This window comes from Dunckerocampus dactyliophorus, chromosome 5 (assembly GCF_027744805.1).
Source record: "Dunckerocampus dactyliophorus isolate RoL2022-P2 chromosome 5, RoL_Ddac_1.1, whole genome shotgun sequence".
NCBI lineage: Eukaryota > Metazoa > Chordata > Actinopteri > Syngnathiformes > Syngnathidae > Dunckerocampus > Dunckerocampus dactyliophorus.
The window spans coordinates 11,510,402-11,536,490 of NC_072823.1; the positions used below are offsets into that span (position 1 = coordinate 11,510,402).

Genomic DNA, 26,089 nt, shown 5'->3' on the forward strand with positions numbered 1-26,089 from the left:
AATGGAATGTGGGATGAAACCGGAGTACCCGGACATGCAAACTCCACACAGAGATGCCCAAGCGGAGATTCAAACCCAGATCTTCCTGGCAACATGCTAACCACTCATCCACCCTGCGGCCCACGTTATTTTTATCATTTTACATAATATTACAAGTTTATTATTATAAAATTTCGACTTTTTTTTCCAGAATATTTTGACCTTATTTGACTTTTGTGTTATCTTTTTCCAATTTCCAACTATTTCAGCTTTCTTTGGTAAATTTTCCTCCTCGTAACTGTGTGTTTATTCCCATGACAGTTTGTCATTATTCTTGTAACATTATAACGCTCAACTTTATGCTAATAATTTTCCTCATAATATTAACATAATATTCAAAATAGCAACTTTTTTTTAGATTACAAGGTTTTTCTCCTTTTTTTTTTTGTTAAATTATATTTTATAATGTGCTGTGGGCCTGACATGTGCCGCGATCTGGACACCCCTGCTCTACACTAAAGGGAGGCATCAGTAAAACAACATTAACATTAAACGAACACACACTCAGCCATCTACTGTGGTTCAAGAAGTTACTACATTTGCATCTCCATATTTTTTTCCATGCCCAAAAAATGGGCGAGTTTAAAAAGGTCAGTGTGTTTAATTGAAAGTGTGATATTATTCTGATGTGCTTGACAGGATAAGAAACTGTCCCTACTTTCCCCCTGTCGTCGATTCACCATGGCAAGATTCCCAAATCACAACAGGCCCTGTTGAGTGCGCAGCATACCGTGAAACATGTTATAAGGGCGTTGGAGGATGTACTATTTTAATGTTCAGAAGTGTGATGTGCTTTTAAGGTCACTGAAGTTATGGTGTTGAGCTGTGTGGAATCTGTGGTAATGTTATCACAGGGGGAGAGTTTGACACGTTCACATTGAACCTGTCGCTATGCCTCTCAACTGACTCCTACTCGTCTAATCTGCACTTTCCCTGCAATTTCCATTCTATTTTCTGCAATGTGCATTTTTTTTTTTTTTCAGAAATGTTAATGATAATTATTAGATATTCATAAATTAATATTTCAGAAAATCATCTCTATGTACAACATGTCTCCAGTGGTTATTTAATAAAACAGAAGGACGCGACTCAGATAAACATGATAAGATGACATTTTTAGGGTTTGTTCCACTGTTAATTAACACTTGAAATAGTGTCACACAGCTGTTCACTTCGGCACATGTAGACTTGCTAAAGCGCATTGCTCATTGCTTGTTATATCTGGTGTATCACTAGAACGGCCCGAATTATTGATGCATTGTGAAACTTTGTGGCTCTTTTGTTTTGGAGTTTGTGTGATCGCTCACACAAACTACCCAAGCCCTAACAGTAGCTTTGGTAACCCAAATTAGGACTTTTGAAGGTGCTTTCTTTCATTCATTTTTCATTCTAACACATATTTATGCACATTTTAGAGTGATATTGGTCAGGAAGACCAGTTATTTGTTGCTACATTCAAAAATTTGACAATATCTTTTCCTTTTTTTCCCCCCTTCACTGCCATGTCACTTCCACCTGATTCAATACTAGTGAAAAAGATCAGATGTAATCAATCTTCTTGCAACTATGCTCACATGTCAGTAGTTTGTAAAGTCAGGAAAAGGGTTTGTTTGTCTTGTGTGAATATCTTGTGTGTTATGAAGTATACCTCACTGCTACCTGTGGTATTTGTTGTGAGTTTATTTGTATTTCTTTTTCAGTTATTCCCTAAGGGGAAGGCACTTTTGCTCCTCAAAACAATAACCAAAAGATCTTTTTTATATTTTATTGTTTTGTTTTCTATTGTAGTCGTAAAACGCCGGAAACTCAAACATGGTTTAGTTAAAAAAAAACAACTAAAAAGCACTGAAATGCAATCAGAAGAGGACAGCAAAAAGCATAAGGGAACACTAAACTAGATCTGACATAGATTGAACACAAACACAAACCAACAACCAGCCGGGCCTAGCCCGAAGAAGCCACAAGAAATCTCCCCCGCATAGACCCACCACATGCAGGCGCAATCATAAGGGTTTGGGGCAATGTGTTTTGGGTGGTGGTCGAGGGCGGGCGCCTGGGTGACCTGGTCTTCGGCAGCCAAATCTGGTTCTTGGGACATGGTACTTTACTTCACTGGTGACGAAGGAGCCCGAGCTTGTGCGAGAGGTTGAGACATTCCGACTAGACATAGCCGGACTCACCTCGACCCACAGTTCGGGTTCTGCAACTAAACTCCTCGAGAGGGGCTGGACCTTGTTCTACTCTGGAGTTGCTGCAGGGGAGAGGCGGCAAGCTGGTGTGGGCTTTTTAATAGCCCCCTGGACTGGTGGCTTTGTGTTGGAGTCATCCCCGGTGAACGAGAGGGTCATTTTCCTACGCCTTCGGGTTGGGAAAAGGGTCCTGACTGTTGTTTCTTTGGCAGTTGGTTGTTTGGCAGTTAAGAGTCCCACCCTTTTTGGAGTCAATCAGGGGGGCGCTCCCCAGCTGGTGACTCCGTAGTTCTACTGGGAGACTTCAACGCCCATGTGGGCAATGACAGTGTGACCTGGAGGAGCGAGATTGGGAGGAACGACCTCCCGTGTGGTGTGATGTTATTGGACTTCTGTGCGAACAACAGTTTGTCCATAACGAACACCATGTTGTTCGAACAGAAGGATGTCCACAAGTGCACTTGGCACCAGGATACCCTAGGCCGCAGATCTATGATCAACTTTGTAGTCGTATCATCAAATGCATGTTCTGGACTTGCAGGTGAAGAGAGGGGCTGAGTTGGTTTAGATGGCGGGGGAGGATGCCAGACAGACCTGGGAGACCCAAATGTTTAGTGAGGGTGTGCCTGGAACGTCTGGCAGAGCCTCCGGTTCGTCGAATCTTCAACTCTCACCTCCGGCAAAGCTCTCACCACCATTGCTGAGGCAGCCAATCGGAGGTGTGGCCGCAAGGTGGTCGGTGCCAGTCGTGGTAGATAGAACAGATGGAATCGGAGTGATTATCTAGCCTTCAGCCTGGTCGTCAGGCTAACACTTCCGTCTGCTGTGGCGCCACCTCCATCTCCCTCTACAGCGCAAAGCTCAGTGGCTGATGAGTTGTCTCGCCTAGCTGTCAGAGAAAGCGTTTCTCCGAGCCGTGTCTACATAATCCACACTGCTTGCCTCTTGTAATTCCAGTATCGAATTTATATTAACTTGTGTTAACCTCGATGCAAGTTTTGAGTCCATTTTGTAAAAAAAATTGACTGTTGAAGCTAGTGCTTCCGTCGCAACATTAGCAACAACTTGTTACATCGTACATGTATCCTGTACATTTTGTGCTTTATTATTACGTATTTATAAATTATTACCTACTTAGGGTGAATAAGATGTGTTTTCTCCAGAAAAAGCAGCATATTTTTTTTGAAAAATAATTACCAAAAATCTGTGAATGCTGTATTGCAAATATACGGGAATCCACTGTATAAGCATTGCCATGAAGCAAAGAAACTACAATAAAGTGCATTACAACAAGCAACAACAACAAAAAAAACACATTTGATTCAGGTCCACCTACTTTGTCTCCGAAATTTAAGTTACCCTAAGTGTGGAACCATTTCATAAATAGTTTCTTGTAAAAAACTACATTGTTGTATCTTTTAACAACACAGGCTGGTGGAACGTCAGTAAGTTTACCCTTCCTGCCAATGTTAGCGTGTCGCTACCTCGGCTCTTCATAAAAGTTTACCACCCAAGGGCAGGAATTTGCAGCTGCTGGGCAGCCACTCCACTGCTTTTACTTTAGTTCAAAGTTTAGAAGTTATGGGTCAAGGTTGATGTGCCTTTAAGAGTGAATACTTGAACAGGATAAGCTGTGTGGGAATAAATTCATTAATAGATGGATTGGTTTGATGGATTCCAATTTTTGACTCTGCGGTTCTGGGTCCAGCTCACTGTCATAGTATATGTTCACATGCTTCCACCCAATGATAATTACATGATTAGGTGACATATTTCCCACTGCTCCTTTATCGTCCCAATTGTTGGTGACATTGACTAATTACCATTGATAGGACAGTTCTATGTGTCAGTCATACTTTGGTTGAACACAGAGACAAGATATACTGTAGTCTTTTAAATATCTGACATTCTCTTGTGGTGCAAAATGTGTCATACTCGGTGTTTTTCTGTATGGATCGTTAGGTACAAACATGAACACACACACAGAGTATTCTGATTCTGACTGCGGAATTGATCAGTTCCCTGATTGTCTGTCATACTGTGTGTTTGCATTGTGAGTATTATTGTCCTGCAAATGTGCCATGTAAATGTATTTTACGCCTCTTCTCCCATAGCCTCTCCATATGAAGTACCAGTAGTGTAGCCTGCTAATATTGACATTTACTGCTACGGTAATGTTGCCGTGTTTTTTATTTATGAGGCTGTGAATTTGCTCACACGGAGCATCAGTTTGCCATACCGGCATGTCACCAGCTCCTCACTGTGGATGAGTAGGATCTGATCCAAGATTTTCTCCCCCTGCTGTGAAAATGTATCGTCCTCACAACCTTGCACAGTGCCAAGCTGTAAATTATCTTTCTGTAATGAATGTTGAGCAGAGATACTAAACATCAAATCTTCTTTCACCTTAATGCACTTAAACAGTCTGTTGACAGGTTGTATATGTTTCGCTGTATTCGAGTTTCCTGCGGTATTTTTGCAACATTACTCCTCATCTCCTTTCTCGGCCTACCCTGTATTCAGGTCCCAAATCTGACAGACTTGCATTATATTATGTGTTTGGCTTTACTTCTATGACACATTTTTTTGTTCATATATCGTTGTCAGTCATCCTAAATCACCACTATATGTGCTTTCATTCATATGCAGAATGTCCACTTATTATGGTTGGTTTATTGTATGTACTTTATTGATCCCACAGCGGGGAAATTTACTTGTTACAGCAGCAAGCAAGCAAGACAAGTAAAGAGAACAGTAAAGTAAAGCACTACAACATGGTTCAGGTGGTGCAGGTGTTGTAGAGCCTGACAGCGGTCGGTATGAAGGACCTGCGGAACCTCTCCTTCTTACACCGTGGGTGTAACAGTCTACTGCTGAAGGAGCTGCTAAGGGAACCCACAGTGTCATGTAGCGGGTGAGAGGTGTTGTCCATGATGGATGTCAGCTTAGCCAACATCCTTCTCTCCCCCACTTCCTCCACGGAGTCCAAAGGACCGTCCAGGACAGAGCTCGCTCTCCTGATCAGCCTATTGATCCTGCTCCTGTCCCTGTCCGTGCTGCCCCCTCTCCAGCAGCCCACAGCATAGAAGATGGCTGAGGCCACCACAGAGTCATAAAAGGTCCGTAAAAGAGTCCTGCACACACCAAAGGACCTCAGTCTCCTCAGCAGGTGGAGGCGACTCTGGCCCTTCTTGTAGAGGGCGTGGGTGTTGACGGACCAGTCCAGCTTGTTGTTAAGGTGAACACCCAGGAATTTGTAGCTGTCTACCAACTCTATGTCCGCTCCCTGGATGTTCACCGGTGTAAAGTGAGATGTTTTCCTCTGGAAGTTAATGATCATCTCCTTTGTCTTGCTGGTGTTGAGCTGCAGCTGCTTAAGCTCACTCCAGCTGACAAAGTCCCTGATGACCGTCCTGTATTCCAGATCATTCCCCTCCGAAACACAACCAACAATGGCTGTGTCATCGGAGAACTTCTGGATGTGACACTGTGTGGAGTTGTGTGTGAAGTCCGAGGTGTAGAGGGTGAAGAGGAAAGGGGAGAGCACCGTACCCTGAGGGGCACCTGTGCTGCAGAGTACCATGTCAGACACACAGTGACGGAGGCTCACATACTGTTGTCTGTTGGTGAGGTAGTCTATAACCCATGCAGTCAGGTGTTGGTCTACTCCCACACCCTCCATCTTCACTCTGAGTAATGACGGCTGGATGGTGTTGAAGGCGCTGGAGAAGTCAAAAAACATGACCCTCACAGCGCTCCCGCTGTCCTCCAGGTGTAGCAGTGATCTGTGCAGCAGGTAGATCACTGCGTCGTCCACTCCGATCCAAGGCCGGTAAGCAAACTGCAGGGGGTCCAGCTGAGTGCCCACCAGGGGTCGCAGGTGCTGCAGGATAATCCGCTCCATGGTCTTCATCAGGTGAGAAGTCAAGGCAACAGGCCTGAAGTGGTTAGGCTCCTTGGGACGCGGTGTCTTTGGGATCGGGACATTGTGGATTTGGTGCAGTAGTCTGATTGAAAGAGAGGGATGCAATATCAAATTGTTTGGTCATGACAAAAATCATCTTGCTTGCTTCCATCACTTGTCCTCAATTTTTTGTTTTATTTTTTTATTTTTTGTGCAACTCAATATTATCCAGGTAGAGTCATAATGATGTGCACATCCAAGACACAATTAGTAATTTTTCAAAAGGTGTTTATCTCATAACCCTCATTAAGATAGTCTTCTCGCATTAAGCTTTTTTCTATAGAGAACTGTTTCACCAAATAATACGTCATTTCTTGAATGAGCCTTCCACTTTCCACTTAAAGTGCAGCAACTTTTTGCAGGATCCTTGTCTGTATTTTGTGGTGAACAGCTGTTCTCATCCGACAGCTGGTCCATTCAGCCTCAACATGGGGCAGGACTGGCAGCCAGTCTTGGTGTGATAAACGTTGCCTTTTTGGTAATGTTGTGTTGTTTCATTTTCACACACTGTAACGTCTGTCCCCAGCTACTAAAGTGTACTAGGTTGCAGCCTAAGGTCCTCAGACTGAATTAAATCAGAAATTAAACCGGAATAGAGAGATGATTAGCGTGGAAACACTTAATAAATACTTTGTTAAAAAAACTGCATTGCTGTATTTAAAACATAGACTGGTGGAAAGTGAGCATGTTTCCCCAGACTGCCAAAGTTAACGTGTCAAGACCTAGGCTCTACATATCCTCAAGTTTGCCACCCTGGAGAGGGAATTTGCAGCTGCTGCACGGTCACTCCTACTTTCACTTTTGTACAGAGTTTAGAAGTTATGGGTCAAGGTTGGCGTGCCTTTAAAAACCAAAATAGGATCAGCTCTATGATTAAGAGAAATATTCCCTGGTGTCCCTTTACCACCTCAGTTGTTGGTGATATTGACTAATGGCCATTGATAGGACAGCTTTATGTGTCAGTCATAGTTTTGTTGAACACAGAGAATAAATATCTGTCACTCTCTTGTGGCCAACATTGGTGGTGCAAAATGTGTATGTCTTTTTGTGTGTGGAGTATTAGGTACACACATAGAATCAGATGGCTCATATTAAAAACATGCATTTTAAATATCTATGGGATTGTATTGTATCAATGTTTCCCCCCAAAATCAGGGATAATGTACATCTCTGATCAGTTGTTCAGTTATTTTTATTCCACCAAGTATTCATTTCAGAACTCTTGCAGTTAACACATTAGTACAACTAATCCCTCTAATCGCCCAATAGCGTATATCATCAGAGAAAATAAGCCATTTGAGACATATATAAAACTCATGCTCGCGTGTGTCACACCAAACGTGTTCCGTGTGAAGGACAGGAAGTGACATTATTGTTATTATTATTGTGCCTGGTATGAGATATTTTAAACCTGCAAATGTAGTATTCTGACCACCAGGCGCCAGTAATGTTCCATTATTGAGACATGGCACATGGAGTCAGCCATGGCATGTCCGACAGTGATAAGAAGTGAAAAGAAGTCCGACAGTGAAAATGATGTTCTCCTCCCATTCCATGTGGAAGTGGTATGTTTTTGGCTTCTTTGTCCTTCTTCCCTACTCCGTTTTAAACCCTTTCTTAACTTTAGAATACAGTAAATAAATTGGAGGCTAACTAGTTAGGTCGCTAGCGTGCTAATGGTTAAAGCCATGGCATCTCTTGTGTCCCTGCTGTGATCCCATAGCCTGCGCATTACATTTGACCAATGTGGTGTAAACAGAGAATAACAGGAGTTTAAAGGTGACTACAATAGTGTTATTTCATGTCTACAGGGCTTTAATAATGGTACATTCTTCCCATTCTTGCATTTAGAAAGTCATAAACATAAAGTGATTAACAGGATTTCTATGCTAAGTCCTAAGCACGAAAATGTTCCACTCATTAATATTGAATCCTACTACGGAAATTCACTTATCGCGATCAGGTCTGATCAGGTCTGATCATGGCATTAAAAAAAGAACGAAGTCAGCCTATCGTCCGTCTTCACGATGACGTTTGTCACTTGATTCATATACAGGGCAGACAATCTGACATGCATCTGGCATACACGTACATCTGTGAAATAATGCTGCACTACCGCTGGTTTTGTTTACACCACATTGCACAACTCTTATGCGCACGGGATCCTTGCAGGTACATACAATACGGCCGCCGCTCTAAGCATAACAGGCTACCGGGCTAGCCTCCAGTTTATTTATTTTAAACTTAAGAAAGGGTTTGAATCTGTGTGGCAGGAAGGACAAAGTAAGAAGACGCAAACGTACCACTTCCAGATGCAATTGGAGGAGAGCTTTTTTTCACTCTGCATCCATGGCTGACTCCATGCAGTGCATGTTATGTAAGCTAATGTCTCATCAATGTAACATTACTGACGCCAAGTGACCAGTGTAGAATACTAAAAAACAATAAAGTAAGGGAACGAATTTCGAACCGTGAAGTGGCAAGGGACAACTGTATAGCGCTACACCTACAGCTAGCCGTCGAACCATTGTTTGGGCTGAAATTGAACAAGAGCAGGTCCATTTACCACTTTCACTCCTCCCACACCCACTTTCCTTCGGCTCTGCAAGTGGCCTCCGCATAATGTCGGCATTGACATTACACCAAGTGCCTTGTGTAAGTCAACCAGGGCGATATCGGAATGCAGCCCCTGTCTCACTGAACAATGACTGACACCTAGAGATGAATTTAGGATATTACATTCACAATTAATTGAAACGTTAAGGATTTTTTGGTGGTCTTGATTCATTTTTATGCTTGAAATTGCTTAATTTAGGCCAAAAAATTGCAACATTTTTTAAAATATGCATATTTTTCACTAATAATAGGCTGTATTCAACCACGAAACAGCATGATTAATTAATGAATTAATTACTATGTGTGGAAAAACGCCGTTCAGTGAATTAATCCAATTAATAGAACTCGAACTGCGATGTGGCGAGGGGAGACTTGTTGGAGAGTTAAAAAATGAAAATGCAAAGAAAAAAGTTGATCATGTTTTTTGTTGTGTTTTGACCATTTTGTATGTTGTGTAAATAAATGCTCTCAATGACCCATTTTTTTTATTTCGAATTTGGTAGTAATGTCAGTGATTCAAAGAATAAATCAAGTGCTCATTGCTTCTCAAACACATACCTAGAAATAGTAAAGCCAGAAGACAAATGGTCATTTTGAAGTGGTCGCTTAGATTTTTCCAGAGCCGTATAGCTGTATAATACATCAAAATGCGAACTATCTAGTTTGAATAACTCATTTGAATAACTTTTTTACAAGAACTAGTATGTCGCCCCAATATCCACTGTAGTTGTGGTTCAAATACCTGTACAAACCACAAGATGGCGCTGTAGATAGCGAGATGCTTTATTGGGAATATTACCGAGGCTGTGCAAACTCACAAAGTGTAATTTGTGTCGCAATTTGTTAAATAAGCTTATTATCAGCAAAAACACTCGACTAAAAGGAAGTATTTCTGTGGTTTGTCTTAAGTGTATTAGAAGTTATACAAGTTTGAATATCCCCGTTTCTATGTAATAGGTACGTAAACAAGGCAAACTGGGAAGTTCAGGGATGTCTATTGGGCGCAAGTGTTTGTTTTCACAGGATCTTCGCAGAATATTAAAGGATCTGATATGACACAGGCTATCCCCATGTATCATGTGTATGATTGTAGTTTGGACACCCACTACAGATAAATCTATTTAAATCGCTTATTGAGTGAACGAATGTTGTTGACAGATTTTAAAGCAGGTTTTAAAGCAATGTTTTAAACGCTACAAGAAAGCGGAAACACTTTTGTTTTGGGGCGAATGCGCCTCGCTTCCTGTAGCATGCTGTATATTTGTGTTAGCTTGACGCAGCCTTGTGTCGGCGGTGGAAAGAGCGTGTGTCTCTCCTCCGAGGATGACTTGACGTTGCACGTGCGCGTTCCAGGATACTGGGGGTAGTAAACATGTGGACTGCGACTTCTTGTTTAACAATAGATCCATGAGTAAAAAGATATAAAGGGACCGCAATTTGTTTCGCCAACTAATGAAATTGGCACTCGAAAAGAAGAAGTTTGACGTCATTTTTGCACGGGTAAGTATGACGCCAGTTTTCACGATTTGTGCAGGAGCAGCGGTTCGCATGTGCAATGTGCTGGGTAAAAGAGGTGAGAAAAGACCCAAATGGGTGCGAGAAGATGAGACAATTTTGTTGAAAAACCTGCCGTCGTGGTTGGAATGTCGGGAAGCACGCTTAAAGTTCATGTCTGCGGGTGCAGCTGCGGTTAAAATCTCAGTTAAGTTAAGTGGATTTGTTTACATTCAGTTTCTGACATGAAGATTAGCATGGATGACACACTAATTCATGAAGCGTTCCTTGGTTTTGGGAAGTACAGTAGCTCAGTCTGAAAGGACTTGGGGACACCGTTTGAATCCCTGACTACTGATGATGAGCAAGGCACCAAATAGAACAGGGGTATATCCAGTTTCTAATGGAAGACATTGCAATTCAATTTTTCAGGTCAGCTGTCTTGAATGGCCATCTGCTCTTATTTGACCAGTAAATATATATTTTTAAGACGTGCGTACCTTTTCCAGCAATTTCCAGTAAAATCATATAATGAGCTGTGTGTATAACCGTATGTTTGTCCTGTTTGAATTCCCTGTTTTGTCTGCATCCTTATGTTTTAAGTGGCTGTGTTTAATATTCTCGGTCATGCATTGTGGAGCACTTAAAACAAATCACTGAATGACACTGGGGGGGTTTGTTTGTCTGTTTGGGACTTCATTGCCTGCTTGAGCAGCAGTTTTATACACAAAAAGCATGAATGAGTTTAATTCTTATTATTGTCAAATGTTAAGTATGAATGAACATTTATATTTTCAGAACATCACTGCTACCCATGTGACATCACACTGGGAGGATCATATTGGTTATGACACATACTGTATCTTAGCAACAGACACCATTCTGGCATGCCGCTCTGTGAACAAACCAACCCTTATGGACGTGAGCTGTTAGGTTGTCTACAAGCTTCACCAACAATTAGAAACATTTACTTGTAACTAATAACATTTGATTTTACTATTCCAATAAAAATGGTTTCATCTTTTAGACACCTCGCCTCATCTGGACTTCGCATTTTAGAGGGTATGGTATGGACTCGATGTGCGGAACATGACAGCATTTATTTATAATAATACTGTGTCAATTATTCCAGCAAAACAGTGACCCACACCAGGGTCATGCTGCATAGCCACATCTGTTTTGTGCTTTTTCTCCGAGGGCATTTTTACACTAACAATACTTTCTAGGGGGACCAGATGGCATATTGTAATTGTGTGTTAGTTATTAGAGGTTTTCCTTTGTTTACGCATATTTCTGGAACAAAAAGAAAATGTGTTAAAAATGTGATTGTCACATTGTGTCCTTATCTTAGTAGCCATTCTAAACCTCCACTGCATTTTTGTTTTTTTATTATGAGTATTATAGTTGCACTGGGACAGCAAGCTGTAACTGACTGTACTGTATGGATGGAATTTATTCATTTCAGTGATAACTAGCTTTAAAGTACAAGTCGAGAAAAAACTACAGTGGAACCGTGGATAGCATCATTAATTTGTTCCAGAAGGTCTGACTCTAACCAAAACGGATGCTAACCGAGTCCATTTTTTCCATGAGAAATAATGTAATTGCAATTAATCCGTTCCAAAAGGGCAAACGCCGCAAGAAGAAGAAAATGCAACATCACCATGCAGACTAGTCTGAGGTGTACCGGGGTGACGTTAGTTGCACGTTGGACGTTAGATATTCAGCTCCGTATCTGCAGCGGTAGTTCCCCCTCAATGTTCCCGGACTGCTGTGTCATTGTGTGGGGAACTCGGATGGGAAGTGCTGCTCTGAACGCTGGTTGTTTATACTAGGGACCGTCAATAAATTACTTTTGCGCTGAAGAGAGTTTGTTAAAAAAAAAAGTTATATATTTTAAATCACACCACAAATTGATCTATAACCATGTCATGATTAGTCCTACCTTAAAAGTATTTTGCATGCCCATTTTTTTCCAATTTTATCTTTTATTGGATGGACTTTTATTGGATCTTTTATTGGATTAGGGACCTGACTCGCAGAGGTTTGTTACAAAAGCGAGATAATATTGTTGGTCATGCTGTGTAAGAAAAAGTAAATTCAGCAATACTTTGGTTGCATTATTTTTAATGCTTTGAAGAGCTATTTTCGTAACCATGTTCAATTCCACAAATTTATTTTTGTAACATAAACTTATTATTAAAAAAAAAAAAAGGATTCGTATCAGATCGGATTGACAAGACTATAAAAAAAATCTGATTGGATCAGAAGCCAAAAAATCCCTAATTCACAGCATTTTTTAATGAACGCCTTATATTTTAGTTTCAAGTCATTGTGCTAATGCTAATGCTAAGATCAACAACAGTGGGGGAAATAATTATTTGATCCCTTGCAGACTGGTTAATGGGCCATGTAGCACACAAATTAGTCATGTCTCTTCAGCAAGAAGCTTGATGAGAAAGAGACCACTGTTGGTACAATATTTGGAAATCGGCGAAATGCAAGACCCTCACTGGTGGGGTCCATGCAAAATGTCACTATGTGGTGAGAAAGGTGAGGGAGTTGGAGGAGTTGTTAATGATCTCAAGGGAGCTGGGAGCTGAGCAAGAAATCCATTGGTAACACACTCCACTGTACCAGATTAACAATCTTCAGTGCCTGCAAGCTCTCCTTGTTCAAGAAGGCAAATATACAGACCAGTCCAAATATCTGAATGAGGCTTGTGCTGCGACCACATGTGATCAACGTGAAGCTCTTCGGCATTAACTTGACTTGCCATTTTTGGAGGAAGAGCATGACCCCAAGAATACCATCCCCTCAAACGTGGCGGTGGAAACATTTTGCTTTCTCTGCTAAGGGCATAGCAAGACTTCACCCCCTTAAGGGTCCGATGAACAGTGCCATGGACCATAGAGAGAACCCCCTGGACTTAGCAAGAAGACTGTAAATGGTTCATGAATGGATCTTCCAGCATAACATTGAGAAAACATACATCCAGGCAACTAAAGAGTGGTACAAGAAAAAGCACATTGCGATTCTGGAGTGGTCGAGTCAGTCGAAGGACATTAATTCCATCGAAAATCTGTAAAGGGAGTTGCTCAGCGACACTCTCAAAACCTCCAGGATTGGGAGAGAATCTGTAAAGAGAATTGGACCAAAATCCCTCTTGAAATGTGTGCCACGCTGTTGACGGTGTGGACTCTGCCTAGGTTCCTGCACGATTAGGTCACATTTTGCTTGATGATGAAATACTTATTTCCCTCAATTATATACAAATTCATTTATGACCTTAATTTCATGTTTTTGCTGAAAAAAATCTGTCTATGTAAACATCTGTCTCTCTAATAATCTCTCTAATAATCAACTTTTCATATTTTTGTAAGGGGGGTAAACTTCCAATATCTGCAGGGCATAAAATAATTTGCCCCCCCACACTTTATAAATACTTGGCATATTATTATCTTATGCACGAACTCAAACTCCTTTCTCAGCAAAGATGTAACATGCCATATCCTATATTTTTTATAATCTACAGGGGGACTATTAGTGACATCAGATGATGGCCTACACTCTGGGCTCAGCCACTGACGGCCAGACACGCGGTGTAGGACCTCAGCACTGTGTCACACGGGTGGAGCTTTCTGTCACCGCTGCCAGTCTTCTTGACCGAGATGTAGCCTCCAAGTCAGATCCGTTCTGTGTTCTCTTCCATGAAGTGGATGGAAACTGGGTGGAGGTGAGACAGCGAATGACAGGAATGGGGGAAACAATGGAGATAAGGTGCAACGTTGTATGAAAAACGTTTACAGTACAATAAATGACATGACAACGGCAGCATGAAGATGCTGAAGCATGAAGATAGTCCTTGAAAATCTCTAAGTAAACATTTCCCCACAAAAAAAATCAGTGACCAATAAAGCAGTCTTTCTTGTCAATAACCCTCACAAGCCTTGCGTGCATGGAGTCTGTCAATTTCTGTTCAATCTGTTAACGGTTGACTTGTGCATCAGCAACCTACAGCCTCCCAGACCCTGTTCAGGGCAAGCTGGGCCTTAGGTTTGTTTGTGTGTGCTTGCGTGTGTGTAGGCGATGCCTTTAGTAGTAGCTAGCTTGAGGTCGGCGGGCATGTGGCTCTGATGTGAAATTGCCACTGGTTACTATGGTAACCGATAGGCAAGCTAAATAAGCTTAGTGCAGTTGAATTGTAGGCCAAACCTTTTTTTCCGGTTGTTATCCGCAGCATTACTGGTTTGGCATACTCAGCATTTCACATCCTCTAATCCCTCCGGTTAGACCTTTCTCCAATTGTTTTTCCTCATTTTTCCTCCCTTCTTGTGTCTTCATCTGTCTTTGTGCTGCGAGATGGAGGTGTAAGACTCTGAGACACCGAGTCCAATGGGCATAGAGATAAGGATAGCAAGAGAGCCTAAAAGTGAGAAACCTGAGAAACTGAAGCAGAAATTAACGGTATGAGAGGATGCACATGAATGAGCCAAAGATGGAAAATCAGGCTAACAAAAGAAAGCATTGAATGTATGCAACTCGGGCAGCAAAATATAACATAAGATAGTGTTTACAAGGGTTTGACTAACATAACAGCCGTACAGAAAAGTATAGTTAATTTGTGTTTGACCTTTTACTATTTTTTCCTTTTGTTTTGAAATTGACATGGGTAGTGCAAAAGTGTGAACGTGCACATTGGTTCTGGCTGTATTTGACCACAGGTCCTACTGTTTTGTCCTCACAATACTACACCATACTCTTAAAAGGAGTGGACATATTAAATTGAATCAATAAAAAAACAGACAACATATACAGCGATGTGAAAAAGTGTCTGCCCCTTCCTGATTTCTCTTATTTTTTTTGTCACACTTAAATGTTTCAGATCATCAAACAAATGTAATTCATTTGTCAAACACAAAACAACTAAACACAAAATGCAGTTTTTAAATGAATTTTTAATCATAATTACACCAAGAGCACAGTGACGACTCATCCAAGAGGTCACAAAAGACCCCACAACAACATCCAAAGAACTGTAGGCCTCACTTGTCTCAGTTAAGGTCAGTGTTCATGACTCCACCATAAGAAAGACACAAGGCGCAAATGGCATGGAAGTATTCAAAAACCACTGCTGAACAAAAAAAATATTAAGGCTTGTCTCAAATTTGCCAGAAAACATCTTGATGATCCCGAAGACCTTTGGGAAAATACTCAAGACAAGACAAAAGATGAACTTTTTGAAGGCGTGTGTTCCATTACATCAGGCGTAAAAGTAACGCTGCATTTCAGAAAAAGAACATCATACCAACAGTAAAATATGGTGGTGGTAGTGTGATGGTCTGGGATTTTTTTCCCTGCTTCAGGACCTGGAAGACTTGCTGTGATAAATGGAACCATGAATTCTGCTGTCTACCAAAAAATCCTGAAGGAGAATGTCCGGCCATCTGTTGGTGACCTCAAGCTGAAACGAACTTGGGTTCTGCAGCAGGACAATGGTCCAAAACACACCAGCAAGTCCACCTCTGAATGGCTGAAGAAAAACAAAATGAAGACTTTGGAGTGGCCTAGTCAAAGTCCTGACCTGAATTCTATGACCTGACCTGAGATGCTGTGGCATGCACACAGCAACAAACTAGAATGGACCATCAACACCATGGGTGCAGTGAAGAAGTCACACCAGAGACTGTACAACCTTCTACCATTGCTCCGTAGAAAGTGTACTGTGCGGTTGGGGAACTGCACTGAAGCAGACATGGCTGCTCTCCAGAATGTAGTTAACACAGCTCAGAAAATCATCGGCTTCCCCCTCTCTTTTGCTGAAAGACATCTCCAGGTCGCGCTGCCAAAGCAAGGCCTCACTCACCCCTTCCACTACATCTTCTCTCTGGAAGGCGCTGCAGGGCCCTGAAGTGCCGTACGGCAAGGCTAAGGAACAGCTTTTACCCCTCAGCTGTTCATGAATCCCCAACTATCCCCCAATCCCACAGCCTCTCACCACCACCATCTGAACATGCTCAAGGACTTGTTTTTTTGTTTTGTTTTCCTTATCACTGCATTGCACCTTATTATCATGCACTTTCCCACTGTATTTATTGATCTGCTTGTGGGTGTGGGTATGTGTGTGTGGGGGGGGAATGAATGGCTAATGAAGAGCTTTTAAATTCTGTTGTATTGTATAATGCAATGACAATAAACCCATTATATTATATTCTGTGATCTTAAAAAGGCGGTTCATGCTTGAAAACCCTCCGATGTGGCTGAATTCCAACAATTCTGCAAAGATGAGTGGGCCAAAATTCCGCCACAGCGCTGTAAGAGACTCATTGCAAGTTATCACAAACGCTTGACTGCCGTTGTTGCTGCTAAGGGTGGCCCAACCAGTTATTAGGTTTAGGAGGTCATCACTTTTTCACACAGGTTTTCACACAGGTTTATTTTTTCGCCCTTAATCATAAAAAGTTTCATTTAAAAACTGCTTTTTGTGTTAATTTGAGTTGTCATTGACGAATATTTACATTAGTTTGATATCTGAAACTTTTCAGTGCGACAAACATGCAAAAAAATAAGAAATCAGGAAGGGGGCAAACATTTTTTCAAACCGCTGTACATAGTAATATATAGCCTACTGACCTCATCTGATTGGGGATAAACACAGAATGAAGCATAAATCAATGAGTGTAACACCGTGAGAGTGTTAGTCATCCTACCACCAGTGCAAATAGCATGACTCTCGAAGGCACCCACACAGTGTCTGCTTGCTGTCTGTACTATATTTTGGGACCAAAAGTACTCATCACTCAAACCATTCTCAAAGTCGAAACCTAAAACAATTGATGTTACCTCATGTGTGGCATATCCTTGCTGCGTAAAACTTAATTGCTGGCATCAATCCCACCCACGAATGAGCGCTGATAAATTAAGTGTACACTCCACCTCTAGTCGAAAACTGCAAACAGGCCAGTGATACCAACATTGTGAGCGGATCGACTGATGCCTTTTGTGATTTTTAGTTGAGAAGAAGTAAGTGAGATTCCTATCAAAGGATGGACGTTGGACTAAAATAGATTCATCACCTATGAAGACAATTTGTAATGGGATCAAAGAATGTTACTCTGGATTTACTGACAATAATAATGAATAATCTAAAATAACAATACTAAAAACAATAATAATAAAAAATCTAACTGGGTTCCAAAGGACTGAAACTGAAAAAGCATGCTCTTATCTCTTTGTGTTTCAGCTTGGCCGGACTGAAACAGCTGTTAATAACCTGAACCCAGTTTTTGGAGTAAAGTTCCAAGTGGACTACCACTTTGAGGAGGTCCAGAAGCTTCGATTTGCCATGTTTGATGAAGACAAGTGTGCCACACAGCTCTACGAACATGATTTCCTGGGAGAATACATTTGCACACTTGGAGTTGTATGGAATCAGTTCCCTTTCCTAATTGTTTTACGTAGAATTATTTAATATATGTGTGTTTTGGACGTGACTTGGTATATGAGTGCAGAGTTTATTAGAAAACAAAAGCAACAGCAAAAAACATACCAATTTCCTAAAAATACTTAAAAAAAAACAACAAAGTACGACAAAGGGTGTTCACAAGGCATGAGGTGTTAGAACTAAGAAACTAGGAAAACACCAGAGATGAAGAAAAGCAATCTGGAGTCTTTCTGGTGTGGATGCTTTGCTTATATACGTATAACATGTAATACAGTATTTTGCTGCATTTCGGTCATTTTAAGCATTACCAGAACTTCCTTCCTTGGGGCATTGATTTCACATAGCAACATAGAAGCAAACGCCTACACCTAGAGTTAACTTTTCCAAACTCAAAAATAAAAACACAGCAGCAGTGGCGGCAGGTCCAATATGTAGTGTTTTTGGTAGTGGCCACAGGCATTGAGTGTGTAGTGAAGCTAGTCGTTAGCCAGCTAGTAGCTAGCCGTTGTGGTGTGGCGATGTGTCAATGTACAATAATAACAATGTCGTTGTAAACCGCAATGTCGTTGTAAACAATGTATAATAATAACAATGTCGTTGTAGCTTGGTTAATAAGCACATCACATTATGTGTAAATGGAGCGTTGTTGGTGCTTTTTGGAGTCCTTTTCAGAAGGCTCTATAGGCCGGATATGTGTTTTCTATTACCTGCTGTCTCTTTTTATCTGTTTTTATATCGTTAGAACGTACATAAAAGAGAAAGACACAGTATGTGTTCATGTCAACACTGTATTCCAAAGTAAACCCTGTCAGTTGCATCTCTGTTATTCTTCACTAGATTGTGTCCAATAAGAAACTTCACAGACCATTGGTCTTGGCTAACGGAAAGCCAGCTGGCAAAGGATCCATCACAGTATGAACCTGTCCTTTCTTTTCAATGTAGTTTTACCATCCCTTTGAAATGAACAAGTTGTTGTGTTGTTATGTTATTAATTGCCAGTATGGCGTCTGCTTACAGTGTGTTGTGCTCTAATGTTTTGATAGATAACAGCCCAGGAGCTGTCGGACAACAGAATCATCACTTTGACCCTGAGTGGGCGAAAACTGGACAAGAAGGTAGGTGGTTCTGCCCCCACAAATGCAAACACGCTCATATTCAATAGGACACATAGTACTGGAGGGCACAGCATCCGTGTGCAGTTAGTCAATATTTACGAACGATTCCTTCACAATCAGCAGCTTATGGAGAGTGAGAAATTGAACATTTTTTTCATGGGCGAGAAGCGGCAGCACTTGAACTCTAATTTGAAATGAAATACATGTTCATTCATAAATATTCAAAAGGACTTAACAACTTTTCCCCTTGTTCTTTGTAGGACTTCTTCGGGAAGTCAGACCCATATCTGGAGTTTCACAAACAGGGAGAAGATGATAAATGGATGCTGGTACACCGGACAGAAGTGAGTCGTGGTTACATTATGGAAACATGACATTATGGAAACTTAACAAACTCTAAGTGGTTATTTCATTGTTGTAACATTGTGTCAATAAGACCTACACAGTATATACTACAGCAAGAAATGTGATTCATATTCTGTCTGAACCCAGGTGATAAAGAACACTTTAGACCCTGCATGGAAACCTTTTACCGTGCCTCTTGTTTCTCTCTGCAATGGAGATGTGGACAGAAACATCAAGGTTAGTTTCATGTCTTACAACACTAAAGCCGTATAGCTTTTCTCATTGACCTCTTAGCTCAATCATACAGTACTACAGTATACAGTGCCTGACAAAAGTCTTGTCATTTATCCAAACTGTAGGAACAATAAATAAGAACTTCACTTGTAGTTGCTCATTTGGATTTGCAAATTGTTTACATGAAATGCAAAAGCCTCTAGATGATGCTTATTATAGCAAAATAAAGTCTTGCATCATTCATTGAGTTGTATTGTTTAATTAGGGCAGAAAAGTCAGATTGTGCTTGGACAAAAGTCTTGTCGCACACCAAAATAATGTACGGTAGAAATTATATTTTCCTTTGAAAGCACAAACATGCTATATAAACATTAGAACATAAAGTCAGGGTGCCTTGGTAAGAAGAATTAATATTGTGTACGAGTTCCACGTGCTTGGAGAACCCCATCCATATGTCTCAGCAATGACTCAAATAACGTGATAAAATCACCTGGAATGGCAAAGAAAGCAGTCTTGCACGACTCCCAGACAAAATTCTTTGGTTTTATCTTCCAAGACTCTTCCTTCGTCTAACCCCATACATGCTCAATAACGTTCATGACTGGTGTCTGGACCAGCCAATCCTGGAACATCTTGACCTTCTTCACTACCGGGAACCGGCTGAAGTATGCGAATGAGCGCCACCCTGCTGAAGAATTTGCCTTCTGTTGTGATTTGGAAGGTAATGGGCAGCATGCATGTTTTGATACTTCAGGGTGTTGATGTTCAGCCTCCACATCAAAGTTCCTGATAGTGAATAAGGTCAAGATGCCCCAGGATTGGCCAGCCCAGTCACCAGACGTGAACGTTATTGAACATGTTGGGGATTAGATGAAGGAGGAGGCTTGGAAGATGAAACCAACATTTTTGATGAAGTCTGGGAGTCGTGCAAGACTGCATTCTTTGCCATTCCAGATAATTTGATCAGTTATTTCAGTCATTGCTGAGACGCATGGTTGGAGTCGCTCAAACTCATGGAAGTCATACACAATAATACTTCTTCTTACCAAGGCACACTGACCTTATGTTCTGATGTTTTTGTAGCATGTTTGTGCTTTCAAAGGGAAATATAATTGCTACCGTATGGTAAAACTCAATAATACAATACTTTATTTTGCTATAACAAGCATAATCTAGAGGGTTTTGCCTTTCATACAAGCTATTACTGATTCCAAATGAGCACCAAAAGTGAAGTTATTATTTTTTGTTTCTACAACCTGGATAAGTGGCAAGACTTTTGTCAGGCACTGTATACTCTTAACTCAATTATTTACAAAAACTATGAAGAACTGGACTTGCCATTATGTACGTCTAAATCCAGAAACCAAACCTTCAGTTCAAACGCATAATAGAGTTGCACTTGGAGTTATTTAATCCCCTTTATAAGTTACTGTATATACAGTATGTGAATCACTTTGTAAATAAACATGTCATTTATAGTAGGGGTTGAACAATTTCAATTGCAAACGTATGTAACATATATTCTTTGATTTTTTTTTAAATCCATTTGTTTTATTAATTGCACAATGCAGTGCAACAATCATTCCCTCCAGGATTTGACAGGCTTTTTGTTTTATTGTATCAGTCTAAAATGACAGATTTTGTGGCAGCTTTTCAAAAAGTAGCAATGTTTTGAGGCTTGTTTTCTTCAATAGCATTGCATCAGTTTGTGATTTTATGACTCTGTTATCAATGCTTTAAGCAGTCTTTGTAATGACCAAAAAGCAGGACTTCAACAAATCTAAGCCCAACAAAATATGCTTTATTTGCATGTCAAACTCAAGTGCAGAGCACATTTTTGAACATTGACAGCAATTTCCCACTCCCCACAGGATCTCTCGGTCCTTTTTTGAGATGCCTATTTTGTAGGAGTTTTTCACAATAATTGCAATAAAAGTTGCAGTGTTCTTTTAGGTGTTTGTTGTGATAAAATTGGGGGAGAAAGTGTAAGTTGCATCATCGTGAGATCCTGGAGAGTTTGAACATGACAAATGTCAAAGCTGATGCTAACATCAACATACATGAACTGTACATGTGTGTTCTACATAATAACAGGTTCTGTGTTATGACTACGACAATGATGGCGGCCATGACTTCATTGGAGAATTTCAAACTACAGTGGCCAAGATGAGTGAAGCGCAGAACTCGGTGGAGGTAATTTATTTATTCTTTTTTTTCATTATTTTTCTCACATCATTAGCTTCAGTAACTAACTAAAACCCACATGAGCAAGCACTTTAGTGTCACAATGGTGCCGTAGTACTAGAGGTGAAGGTTCTAAATTTTAAAGAGAGCCAGTGCAGTGAAGCTTATGCAAGAAATATGACTTATTCTCCTACACGCTAAGACCAGTTGAATAATTGCAAGAATTTACACTTTGCACTGTGGGATCTAAAGGAGGTTCTAAGTAGAATGCAAAAAGGGAAATGGGAGTGAGACAATAAAAAAAACGAGTAAGCAATTTATTGTTAACAACCATTAAACTGAAATAGGCTGTTCATCAGCTGTTCAAAAGTAAAAAAAAAACCTGACCCCCCCACCACATGTAGCTCCAGGTGGTGAAGATAGCTTCATGGAGGGCATCCACTGTCTGGAACTGATGTATATTTTTGGAAACTTCCCTTGCCATCCATCCCCAAATGTTTTAGATCAAGGTAACACGCAGGATGAGTGAGGTTATTCCTCTGGAAGAAGTCCTTTGTCAGGCGGGCACTGTGAACTGCAGCGTTGTCCTGTTAAAAAAAAACATTCATTACCACACAGACGAGGGCCTTCAGTCATGAGGGACACCTCCTGCAACTTCTCCACATAGCCAGCTGCCGTTTGACACCCCTGCACAAGCCATTGTTCCATTGAAGGAAAAAGCACCCCAGATGTGTGAATACCTGGCAGAAAATGACATCGGAACCACATTTTTGCAAAAATTTGGGCTTTTCAAGGCTGTGGTCTTAAATTTTCGATCCGCTGATGAACAGCCAATTTCAGTTTAATGGTTGTTTGCAATAAATTACTTTCTCAAAAACCTTTCTGTCTCACTTCCATTTCTTCTTTTTGCATTTTGAAGGGCTATCTAGACCTCCTTAAGATCCAACAGTGCAAAATGTAAATTCTTGCAGTTTTTCAACTGGTTTTAAAATTTTGTTCAGGAGTGCATATGATCTGGGTATAAATTGTTTACTGTTAATTATCAGCACTTGCAGAAACAGCCATTCTCCATAGTGTCCAGAGACACCATCTGCTGTTTCGTATCAAACCACATCAACCCACCGGTTCTTTTTTCCCTTTCTCACATCAGTTATTAAAGCTGCCGATTGTAGTCACCGGGTCTAGAGGTGCTTCCTGTTCTCTGTGAAACCCATAAGACACTCATTAAAGCTATTCCAATTCACACCAGCTCCAATCTTCAGCTCGCGATCTCCCTCCGCACATAATTACAGAAAAGTCTACTCCATCTGTCTCAGTATCTGTTGTATGTGCCCAGCTTTTGTTTTTTTGTCGCTTTGTTCCTCCTTTCCATCCACCATGTGTCCACATAAAACCTGTGAAGCTGTCTGATGTTGAGGTCACCGTGGCCAACTGCTTTTAGTTTGAGAAGACGTAAACAGCACAAATGCGGAGCTGTGTAGAAGCATTTAGTGGCAAATGCAACTAAAAGTGGACATACTATTTATTTGGTCCATTATTTTTCATGCATTTCTGAGCAGCACAACTGTTTTGTGTAAACAAAGAGCAATCGAGGCATCCATTAAACATCAAATGTGGGGCTTTTTTCAATTAATACTGTATAATTGTTTTACAACTTTCAATTTTTCTTAAAAATACCGAACATACTGGTGTATAATACACTTATCATGATGATTCTAACTTAAATGTTACAATACCGTAGTTGGGAAAATTGACGAGTTGAAGAGTCAGCCCTCTGCTCTTTTCGTTTTCCAACTTTTTAGATGAGCTATATTATATAATCTCCTCAAAACTATATGGTGAAATAATGACATACAGTACATATCCACAGTAATGAAAACAAGCGATTCATTCCGTAATTTATTTACATGATACTAGGCCTGCAACTAACAATTATTTTCTTAATCAATTCATCTGAAGCTTGTTGTTTGGATTAATTGAGTAATTGATTAGGCCCTAGATGGATCAAATCAGGAGGAACCAAACACAAACAGTGGTTTGGTCCGCAACACATCAGAAAAAATGTTGATCACTGTTTTCCAAAATCAAGTATTTTCAAGTATATAAATGGCTACATGAACTAAAATACGAATATAAGCCATGAAGAAGACATTGAAATTGTGAATGTAATTGTTTACATCGGTCATGGTGTGAGTAATTGTTGGGTGAGACAAGCACCAGACTTGATCACCGGAACAGTATGCTTTTATAGCAGGTTTAAATCAACAGCCGCAATAATAATAGCATATTATGAACATAAAAATAATAATACTCAACTCTGAAACCCCAACGTCACTTCCTGTCAACCACCCATTCTGCTCCCCCACTAGCACCGGAACACATTTACTGCAACACACACAAGCACAAGTTTTATTTATGTCTTAAATGGCCTATTTTCTCTGATTATAGCTACTATATTGGGTAATACGAGTGTAAAGGTGACTATATGGGTGTCATTTCAAGTTTAGAGGACTCTCATAATGTTAAAACACATATTCAGAAGATTGCAAACAGGTTTTCTATGCCTAAACTATGAACATTTTCCTTTTATAAAGAAGGAATCCAACTTAGCGGAAATTCACTTATCACGTTTGGGTCTGCAACCAATTAACCACGATCAACGAGGGATTACTGTAGGTATGCTTTTATGGTTGACTAAGGATATGAAAAAATATTAACATTTGTGAGGCTGAAATTAGAAGATGTTGAAATTTTAAAATAAAAAATGTTGATCAAATAATTGTTGCAGCTGTAATGATGCATCTATTTACTGAGTCTGTGAAACGTATGGAATTTAGTAATGTCAAATCTGTAGGAACCCTAACTATATCCCACCAACATGCATACAAACACATTTGTTATTTATTTTTTGTTGTTGTTGCATGTTTTTCACAAATGGTATGGTATGTTAAGCCTGCTGGACTTCACCCTTGGCTACAATGTTAGCCAGCATGTCAAGAGACTGTTGACGTTTTCCAAAAGGTTGTATGAAACTGGAAGGTATAGTTATGCTCTTTGGCCACTTTGTATTTTTTAATACACAATGTGGGCATGTGTGTGGTAAACTCAGCTGAAGTTGACCTTTTCGCAGGTAACAGTGAAGTTTGGATAATACAGCACATGAGAACAGGAAGTCTGGATGGAACCATGGGGAATTGAGAAAAATGGGAGGGACTTCTAAGTTGCAAAGCCTTTTGACGAGCGCTATAGTCAGACGGCATGGCATTAGCTGAATGCTATGCGGTTCACTGACTTTGAGTCTTTTGTGATTGGTGTTTTTTTTTTAAACTGTCATATCCGTTGCAGCAAAAACCTCTATTCATTTCTGAATGATACTCATATTCATTTTCTCTCCAAATCTTTCCCAGGTGGAATTTGAATGCATCAACCCTAAGAAACAAAAGAAGAAGAAGAATTATAAGAACTCTGGAATTATAATCCTCAAATCATGTAAGGTAAGGGCCTGTGGCGACAGATGTCTGCCCCAATGACATGGAGCTACCTCAGGAAAACTAGGAAGGTATAGCAAAAATGTAGAGAAGCAATTCAGACCCGCATATACCTGAGTTTGAAATGTTAAAATGAAGTGAATTCAATATGAATGCGATTTCAGTGCAGACTCTCAGAGCTGTAGTTCTGCCAGTCACAAAGCAATGTGACGCAACCATAAAGCAAACAGTTTGGTCCCCACAGTGGTATGCAATATTGCTTGATAATGGCGCGGCAATGAGTACATTTGTTGTAAACAGGTGTGAAGCATGTGTAAACTGTGCTGGGCTACGTGGCAGTGCGCAGAGAAAATTTTGGAAATATTCAATACTTCTGGCGTGCATAACACTACCGTGAACGCACCGCAGCCTATGTACAAACAATGGGCCTCATTCACGAACATCTTCTTAAAAGTCTTCTTAAGAAGTGTACTTAAGAAGGCGCGGGTTGGACACTGCACCACATTCACGACACGTTCTTAAGTAGGGATAATCGTTCGCACCGGTGTTCTTAGGTTGATGAATGCCAACGGGGATGCACGTGCATGTGAGGCCTAATTTGCATAGGTTAACGCCTATTATTTCCTATATAAGGGCAAAAATGTGCCGTGCGCAACAGGCAGCTGGAGGCGGAGATGGCAACGCGCAAGGGCAAGACTGAGGAGCAGCTGGACAACAAACGAAAGAAAAACTTCAATTCTACTGAGATAGAGGTGCTTTTACAAGGAGTGAGCGAACACAAGACCACCTTATTTTCACGTGTATCCACCGGTCATCAGGCCATCCAAAAAGAGTCGGCATGGAGCACCATTGCAGGAAACATAAATGCTGTTTCCACGGAGAAACGCACCACCGCAGAGGTTAAAAAGAAGTGGTTTGACTTAAAATCAGAGTAAAAAAAAAAGATTGCACTGCACTGGAGGAAACCATCAAGGCCA

General features: G+C 40.6%; 1 protein-coding gene across 1 annotated transcript in view; it reads left to right on the forward strand.

The window, feature by feature from the left end:
- The first annotated feature begins 10,074 nt into the window (after positions 1 to 10,074).
- Positions 10,075 to 26,089, forward strand: part of cpne2 (copine II) — a 35,739-nt gene continuing 19,724 nt past the window's right edge. Inside the window, exons 1-9 of the mRNA XM_054775821.1 lie at positions 10,075 to 10,308; positions 13,838 to 14,038; positions 17,546 to 17,725; positions 18,584 to 18,658; positions 18,790 to 18,861; positions 19,122 to 19,205; positions 19,354 to 19,443; positions 21,535 to 21,633; positions 25,032 to 25,118. Coding sequence (XP_054631796.1) covers positions 13,859 to 14,038; positions 17,546 to 17,725; positions 18,584 to 18,658; positions 18,790 to 18,861; positions 19,122 to 19,205; positions 19,354 to 19,443; positions 21,535 to 21,633; positions 25,032 to 25,118 — 867 coding nt within the window. The 5' untranslated portion in view covers positions 10,075 to 10,308; positions 13,838 to 13,858. The remainder of the gene's footprint in view (positions 10,309 to 13,837; positions 14,039 to 17,545; positions 17,726 to 18,583; positions 18,659 to 18,789; positions 18,862 to 19,121; positions 19,206 to 19,353; positions 19,444 to 21,534; positions 21,634 to 25,031; positions 25,119 to 26,089) is intronic.